This window comes from Rutidosis leptorrhynchoides, chromosome 10 (genome assembly GCF_046630445.1).
Source record: "Rutidosis leptorrhynchoides isolate AG116_Rl617_1_P2 chromosome 10, CSIRO_AGI_Rlap_v1, whole genome shotgun sequence".
Classification (NCBI taxonomy): domain Eukaryota; kingdom Viridiplantae; phylum Streptophyta; class Magnoliopsida; order Asterales; family Asteraceae; genus Rutidosis; species Rutidosis leptorrhynchoides.
In genome coordinates this window covers 37,168,699-37,178,677 of record NC_092342.1, presented here as the reverse complement: position 1 = coordinate 37,178,677, position 9,979 = coordinate 37,168,699, and the positions used below count along the sequence as shown (strand labels likewise).

The 9,979-nt window shown below is 27.3% G+C and overlaps 1 protein-coding gene across 1 annotated transcript; it reads left to right on the top strand.

Annotated features, from left to right (window-relative positions):
• The first annotated feature begins 7,227 nt into the window (after positions 1-7,227).
• On the top strand, positions 7,228-8,669 carry LOC139870195 (uncharacterized). Its single transcript, XM_071858035.1, has 4 exons — positions 7,228-7,276; positions 7,343-7,596; positions 7,904-7,955; positions 8,494-8,669. Exons 1-4 carry the CDS (start codon positions 7,228-7,230, stop codon positions 8,667-8,669), a joined length of 531 nt encoding a protein of 176 aa, XP_071714136.1.
• Positions 8,670-9,979: the final 1,310 nt, after the last annotated feature.

Below are 9,979 nucleotides of genomic sequence, written 5' to 3'. Positions count from 1 at the left end.
CAACCAAAAGGTTGGTGAGTTCATTAGATGAACGTAAATAATCATTTCATAATTTTAATAGACCACAAGATTTCATATTTCCATTTCTCATAAACATACGTCCCATGCATAGAGACAAAAATATCATTCATATGGATTGAACACCTGGTAACCGACATTCACAATATGCATATAAGAATATCCCCATCATTCCGGGATCCTCCTTCGGACATGATATAAATTTCGAAGTACTAAAGCATCCGGTACTTTGGATGGAGCTTGTTGGGCCAGATAGATCTATCTTTAGGATTCGCGTCAATTAGGGTGTCTGTTCCCTAATTCTTAGATTACCAGACTAAAAAGGGGCATATTCGGTTTAATAATCCAGCCATAGAATGTAGTTTTAAGTACTTGTGTCTATTTCATCAAACATTTATAAATCAGTGCATGTATTCTCAGTCCCAAAAATATATATTGCAAAAGTATTTAAAAAGGGGGCAAATGAAACTCACCATACTGTATTTCGTAGTAAAAATACATATAACGTCATTGAACAAGTGCAGGGTTGGCCTCGGATTCACGAACCTAAATTAATTATATATATTTATATGTTGGTCAAAATTTGTCTTAACAAATTAGGTCAAGTCATAGTGTACCACAATCCTAATGCTCGAGACTAATATGCAAAAGTCAACAAAAGCCAATATGACTCAAAATGATTTCCAAAATTTTATACATAATTATAATATATTTTAAATATCGTCATTTTATATTTTTAAATATAATTCATTTATTAATAAATAAAATTTCATATTAAAATTTATATAATAAAATATACTTTTATATATATCAAGTAATAAAATTTATAGAGTTCATTTAATATCATAAATATAATATGATAGGTATTATTAAAGTAATTTATTACACTTAGTAAAATATGTTTGTATCACATATTTATTTGATAAAATAATATCTACAATAATAGTAAGTAAAAGTTGTATTATTTTGTAATAATGATTATTATTATAAAAATACCAATATTTATAATTACTACGATGACATTATGAATAAACGATAATTCTAATTATGATAACATTAATATTTACGATACTTTTTAATATTATCTTAAAAAAATAATTCTATTTAAAATGGTAATAATAATGATATTTTATAGTAACCATGATATTTCTATTAGAATGATAATTTTTGTTAAAATGATAGTTTTAATACCAACGATACTTTTAATAATAATAGTAATGATAAAAATAATAAGAACGATAACTTTATCTAAATCAATATCTTATAATATTTTAATTTCCTTATGATGCTCTTACACATTATTTCCTAATCGATTTGTTAGTAACTTTTAAATCGTCTTTCATATCGCGTTCATTTTGATGATAAAAATAGTAGTTATAATAATTAAGTGTTACTTAATATTATAATACTAATAATAATAAATGTTATGCTAATGATATTACTAATCTATTTTAATGATTAATAATAATAATAATAATACTAATTATAACTTCAAAAATAGTAATAATAATAAAAATATCAATTTTTAATGATAATACTTTTTATTGATAATAATAATAATAATAATAATAATAATAATAATAATAATAATAATAATGATGATGATGATGATGATAATAATAATTTGATAAAAACTAGAACGATGTTAATAACGACGATGAAAATAATCATTTTTAATAATAATATCAAAAATTCAATTGACAATAACTTCTAATCCGTTCATCGAATCTATTCGACATCTAAATGAAAAGTTCTTAATTTTTCGCTAGCTTTCCAACGACATGCATATCTTATACCTTATCTCAATCGCATGTGTAACTAATTCGAGATTAAACATAACCTAACTAAGGGCAATATCAAAAGTACAAGCATGCATAATCCTATATTCTCGAGCACTAGTCAGGGATACATTATTAGTATGTAAAAAATTAATTTACGAGTACTCACGTATCAATATTGAGATTCAATATTGCAGGAAAAATACGTAGACACAACGGAGACGAAAACTACCAAATTGACCTCATGAGCACACCCATGAACCATATCCATCACCTCCATAGCTATAACCCATAATTTCCTTAGCCCTATCCTACTCGAAGACCAGTTTTGAAATAGTTTGCTCATGACCTCGTCGTAATATTTTATGTATAATATTACTAATAATAATACTCCTAATTCTAAGATTAATAATAGTATTAATCTTAATAATAATAATAATAATAATAATAATAATATTAATATAAGTAATACTCCGTAATATGAAATGAAATATGAAGTGAAATGGAACGAACTCGGTTTATAAGGGATTTTTGGCCACCTACTACACTCATGCGTTCGCATGACACAAGCAATACTGGCACACCGTTTTCCTTTACCATTGTCGACATATTACGTATCACTCATAACTTTATATATTATTTTATATATAATATATTTAATCTTTAGAATTAATTAAATATTATATTATATTTACGCTCATGGTAAAAATATAATTTTTACAAAAATGACACGGACGTGGTCTCACGACTCATGTACCACTTTCGGTTTTTCGAGCGCACTTTCGTACGTTTAGAAAACTAGCCTTTTACGTTTAGTGACTCGTACCCTTATAAATATAATTGATTTAAATAATGAAAACAATCTCACTCAAAATGTAACTTTATTCATTTGAGCGTTTTGGTCATTTACTTCTATAAATCAGTGACTCATTGTTTATCAAAATATATTATTTTAAATCAGGACGTTTTTATGACTAAGTTAAAATATATATTTTCATTTAAAAATATAGACTTGTATATATCATAAGTAATGGAAAATATTTATGTAATGATATAATATTTAGTTTTTCAAAACTAATTATATTTCAAAGTTTGTTTTAAATTTCGTTTAGAAAAATAATATAACACGTATCGTTTGTACTTTAAAACTTAATTTGGCGTAATCCATTTATGCGCCAACATTTATCAAACGTCCTAAATGATATATCTAAATATCAATTGAATCAAGTGTTACTTAATTTGAAACTATATATATATATATATATATATATATATATATATATATATATATATATATATATATATATATATATCTTCAATATTCGTAAACACGTTTTAAATACATGTTATAAGTTATCTACATACTTAACAACCAATATTCCATCTCACATTAGTCAATTGAAGACATCTTAAATATTCAAGTTCGATTATATCGTAAAGCGTTTTCGTACATTTGAAACTAAATCAAATGATTACTATGTAATTTAATCTCCCACTAACTTTTGTCTAATTCTTGATAATAGACACTTTTGTTCTTACTTACAAATTACTTTGCCATTTTCCGAATATTGTTAAAATAGAAAGATTTTCTCAAATCAATGTGGGCCTTTCAACAAAAACTCGTAATCATAATTCAATGTATCTGATAATTCAATCATTTGTTATTATCTTTTAATTCTGTCGATAATTATTCTAAATATATTTTAAAACAAATATGTTTATAATAAGTATTATACGTCTAATACTTTGTTAATGTTTTTAAATTATAATATGTACACCTATATATATACACACATATACATATTCATATTCAATTAGATAATGGTTCGTGAATCGTCGGAACTTGGTCGAGGTTGAATGAATGTATGAACATAGTTTAAAATTCTTGAGATTTAACTTTACAAACTTTGCTTATCGTGTCGGAAGCATATAAAGATCAAGTTTAAATTTGTTCGGAAATTTCCGGGTTGTCACAGCATTTAACAATTAAAGACACTATAGTCAAGGAAAGTTGTAGTCCTACATTGCTAAGGTACCTAATTGTATAAGGCACACTTAAAATGCAATCCTGGTTCTCTACAACAATACTGCTCTGATACCGTTTCTGTCACACCCCTAAATATGTCCTGGGGTATTTGTGACTAATTATATCAAATCACAGTTGTATAAACGAGAACGACTCTATATGAGACGTTTTATTGAGTTTTGCAGCGGAAGATAAATAGATTACATTGTATTTATAGCATTAAATGTTTTTAAATGAATCGATAAGTGATGCATGAAGACTCCAATCATGGCAAGCAATCATCATTCAAAGCAGCAGATATACAGCGAAAGCAATATTTAAGTACCTGAGAATAAACATGCTTAAAAAGTCAACACGAGGTTGAGTGAGTTCATAGGTTTGTCATAAATAATGATTTCAGTAATAGATAGAGTAGACCACAAGATTTTTATTTATAAAAGTAGATCTCGCAGGGATCTAAAAGTAGTGCCAAATTTGTGATATTTAGACTAAACAGTTTCAAAGTTTGCCTCGTGACAAGTTGTACTGTCCTTGTCGGTTTGAATCATTATTAAGTAATACAATGACTTGGTCAAATGTATCGGGGATGTTACTCCCGATAGGCCTCCCTAATAATTAAGAATGCGTTATGTAAAAGCAATTAAAAATATCACAGTGGGGACTTGCAGGACATAGCCAGGTATAGCACAGTTTAATAGTTGGTACTTGTGTCTTACGTATAAATCATTTATAAAAGTTGCGCATGTATTCTCAGCCCAAAAATATATATAAAAAGGGAGCTATGAAAACTCACGATACGATACGATAATTTGTAGTAAGTATGTGTATGATGGCACTGAACAAGTGCAGAGTTGTCCTCGAAATCACGAACCTATATCAAGTATATATATTAAAACATATACTCGTAATCGAATAAGTTTATATATATAAATTTATTAGTTATGTCATTTTTATATTAATAACATGTAAGTTTCTTATATTTATTTTATATATTCTAAATAGATAAAAATATAACTTTTGTTATGTTATGTGTAAATATATATATATATATATATATATATATATATATATATATATATATATATATATATATATATATATATATATATCATTTGTTTGTTAAAATAGTAATTATAATAATACTAAAATAATATTAGTAATGATCATAATAATAATAATACTCAATAATGATAATAATGTTTATGATTTCATTAATGGTAATAATAATGATATTAATAATAATAATAATAATAATAATACTTACAACAATAATAATAAAGATAACAGTTTTTAATAAAAATGAAAAGTTTAATAATAATAATGATAAAAATTATAATTTTTGGTAACAATACTTGACATAAGCATAATCTTAATCATAATAATTAAAAATATCAATAATAATACAATAATAATAATAATACTAATAATAATAATAATGTTAACACTAATGATATTAATAATAATGATAATATAAACTATATTAGTGATAATAATTTTAATGACCATGTTATTAACAATTAACAATAATGATAATAATTAGTAATACAATAGTACTAGTAAGTAATAATAATAATAATAATAATAATAATAATAATAATAATAATAATAATAATAATAATAATAATAATAATAATAATAATAATAGTAGAGATGGAAACTACCTTAGAAGCCTTTCTAAAAAAAATATGCCCAAGACCGGGCTCGAACTCGTGATCTCTAGAAACCAGTCAACACCCTAAACCATCCTTCTAAATCTGTTTTTCTGATTTTATTTCCAACTTAAATTTATTTATCTATTGTTTCTGTTTCTCCTTCTTCTTCGATTAACACCCACGACCAGAACCAAAACACAATCAATTACAGCTAATTTAATGTTTTAATTTGGATATGAAGATGAAACGTAACAATCAAGGTGTAAGAGTTGATTTATCAAAACAGAAAAAAAATGGAAAAGTGTTGCTGCTGCATCGCTAAAAAAAATAAAACTCAAACTTGATTTTCGAATTTAAGAATGTTTTAGACAAAACTTTCTACATGAAATAGGTTTTACATCCTTCCTATAAACTTTCTCAATCATCAATTGGACCTGAAACTTTAAATCCAACTCGAATTTGATTGAAGAACAAATATTTGACTTTTTGAATTCGAAACTTTGACTCACGAATTCACACTCGTTTTAAAGAATTGGAAGCTCAAACTTTGCAGATAGTTTGAGTATGAGAATCCTAACAAAACTGCAATTAAGGATTTTAAAATGGGTTTCGAAATCGGGTTTTTGGAAAATAAATCAAGAACAGAGGTCGAGTAAAAAAATATATTTCTGTTTTATTTTTCGAATGGCAGTAGCAGAGTTATGTAGAGGGCAAATGGGATTAATACAGTCAAAATGAATCGATCAAATTTGTTTCGTATCATCATTGAAGTCGACAGCAAGCACACTCAAGAAGAAAAAGAGAAAAAAAATAAATAAAAGAAATAAAAAGGCAGATCACGTTGGCTAAAAAAATAAAAAGCAGATATCACGATCCAATTAAAAAATTAAACAGATTAAAAAACAGTTCATGATATATAAAAATAAATAAACAGATTATGTCAAATTAGGTAGCTGTTTTTTTCATTTATTTTATTTTTATAAATATATTAATAAATATAATACTAATAGTAATAATATTTATTTTAATAATAATAATAATACTTTTAATATTATTAATAAAAATAATAATAATGTGAATAGCAAGAATAATGATATTTTATAATAATATTAACAATAATATCATTAACAATAATAATAATAGATAAAGATAATAATAATAATGATAATGATAATTATAAAAATGATAATAATTTTAGATTGTATTATTTTTATAATAATAATATTTGTAATATTAATAATAATACTTTTAATATTATTAATAATGAGAATAATATGATAATTAATATGTATAACAATTATAATAATATTATTAGTAATGATGATACTAATAATGGTAATAATATTAATAATCATAATAATACCTAAAGTCATAATTTTACTACTAATTATAATAATAATGATAATAATAATGTTTTCAATAATATTAGTAATATTGATAATAATATAACAGATTAAATGTATAAATATTCATATCCAGATATTATATATAATTATTTATATATAAATATCTATTTACAAATAATTGTTCGTGAGTCGTCGGAAGTAGTCGAAGTTAGGTTTAAATTTAGTCGGAAATTTCTGGGTTGTCATACTCTCCAGAAAAAGAAGCTCAAAGATCAAGATACCCAATTGCTAATATTGCACAGGGGAACCTATCAAGTGAAGCACATAAATTCAATTGTGCTTTATATTCTAAAGAAATTCCAGCTACAACTGATCAATCAATGAAATCTGACAAATGAAGAAAGACTATGGTAGAAGAGATAGAAGCACTTAAGAAAAAGGAGACATGGGAAAAATGTATTATTCCTCAAGATAAGAAACCTATAGGATGTCGATGGGTGTTTACAATTAAATGAAAACCAGATGGCACCATTGAAAGATATAAAGCACGCCTTGTTGCCAAAGGATATACTCAGACCTATGGGATAGATTATTCTGAGACCTTTTCTCCGATTGCAAAGATTGATACTATCAGAGTTCTCTTCTCCATCGCTGCAAAGGAAGACTGGCCACTTCACCAATTTGATGTGAAGAATGCTTTTCTTCATGTTGAATTAATAGAAGAAGTTTATATGGATGCTCCACCAGGATTTGCGAGAAACTTCAATGATAGGGAAGTTTGTCGACTTAAAAAATCTTTATATGTGCTAAAACAATCTCCACGGGCTTGGTTTGGGAGATTTACTTTATTTATGAAAAAAATATGATTTCAAACAAAGTAACTCGGATCATACTCTGTTTTTTAAACGAAAAAGAAATTTAATTACATGCTGCTTAATCATTTATGTGGATGATATGATAATAATAAGAAATGATAAACAGAAAATTTCTAACTTAAAAATGAACTTATTTAAAGAATTTGAAATGAAAGACTTGGGCAGACTTAAATATTTTTTGGGGATTGAGGTATTACGATCCCAACAGGGAATATTTATCAGTCAAAAGAAGTATATTCTTGATTTTCTTGCAGAGACAGGTATGATTGATTGCAAACCAGTTGATACTCCAATGATTTCAAACCAAAAGCTATATATGGAAGATGAAGCTGATCTTGCTGATAAAGGGCAATACCAAAGGATGGTGGGAAAACTCATCTATCTTTCTCACACTCGACCAGATATAGCACATGCAGTTGGAGTTGTGAGTCAATTCATGCATCAACCATAGGTTCACCATATGGAAGCTGTAATGAGAATCATCAGATATTTGAAGAAAACAGCGGATCATGGAGTTGTTTTTAAAAGACATGGACACCTAAAAACTCAAATATATACAGATGCAAGTTGGGCTGGAGAAAAAGGGGATAGAAAATCTAAATCCGGATTCTTCACACTTGTTGGGGGTAATTTAGTGGCATGGAGAAGTAAGACACAAAAAGTTGTATGACTTTCAAGTGCCGAGTCAGAATTTAGGGGAATAGCAAAAGGGGTAGTCGAAGCGCTATGGATCAAGAAATTATTGACAGAAATTGGTTTCCCTCCAAATGAAGTAATTCAAATCTTATGTGGAAATAGATCGACATTTTATTCGAAAAAAGCTAGATGGTGATATCATCTCTCTCCCATCTATCAGATCAGAAGACCAACTAGCCGATATCCTCATCAAGTCAGTCAATGGAAGATTATTCAGTGAAGTACTTAGCAAGTTGAATATTGAAAACCCCACTATTCAACTTGAGGGGGAGTGTTAGAATACAACACTAGAAAATCAAACTACCTTGTTTGGTAATTTGACTATTTAGGATCAGATTTTAATATCATCATTTCCCTTTTGAGAGAAAGTCACAAGATCACCATTAACAGCCAAGATAACGGATACCAATCACAAAGTCAGCCTGCATTCCATTTCTGTAAAAGGAGGTTCCAAAAGCATATTGGAGCCATTCCTTAAATAAGAATTAGTTGTTACTGATTTTGTGTATATATATGAACACTTAGAAAATGTAAAGTAATCAACTCAAGTTCTTTAAACATCAAAAAACTAATCAATACAACATTACACTTTCTTAATTTTCTTAATTTAACAATTCTTCCAACTTGACATAAATATGTCAAACTCCACCGCACGTCCAATGCTAGTACGTTCTTTCAATATGCCAAACACATAAAAGGTTGATTATTGTTGGAAATACCTTTTTTATAGCATTCATTAGTGCAAGCTCTCTATCTGTCATAATCACAGACGGTTGATTCTCACTTCCAAGAATCTTTTGAAATGCATTTAGTGCCCAAACATAACTTTCTTCATCTTCTCGTTTCAAAAAAGCAAATTCAGAATAGAATGAGGTAGTAAAACACGAAACTCCAATTATATCAAGCAAAGGCATGTTGTACTTATTGGTTTTCTAGGTGCAATCCATCACAAATGTATCAGAAAAGTTTTGGTCAATTTAATCGATAAAGGGTGTGCAATAAATAAACTTGTTATATGCCCCTGTTGATCATGTAAAATATCATACCAAAAACCTCCTTTTTGAAGCTCTTCAAATAAGGCATCAACCATTGACCTATTTCCTAAATTTTCTCTACGAATTTTGGCCTTCACGTTGTAAATAGTTCTAGAAGTAGCCGCAATATTTGGGTCTCTTTGGCGTATAGAAGAAAGAATTTGTCTAGGTGGTATTCCAGATTAACTCATCTCCTTGACACTTTATATGTTATCGGGCGGTAATCTACGAAATGATGAATGTCCAGAAATGTCAGAAGATTGCTCATGGTTATGTTTCAAGTATTTTATTCTAAATATCCACAAACCATCCCATCCTTTTCTTCCTTCAATTCTAAAGGGACAATCAATCAAACGAGTCACGGTGCTCCTTTTTCTTGTTTCTCCAATAGCATTTCTATCTCGATAAGAGCCGCCCCGATCGCACTGTAAAACCACAAGGAGGTCTTTTTTAGAATGACATATAGATAATCCGACACCTTTAATATAGTAAAGTTCTTTACACTCTTTACTAACTCATCACGCGATTTAAACAATTCTCAAGATATGTTTTTT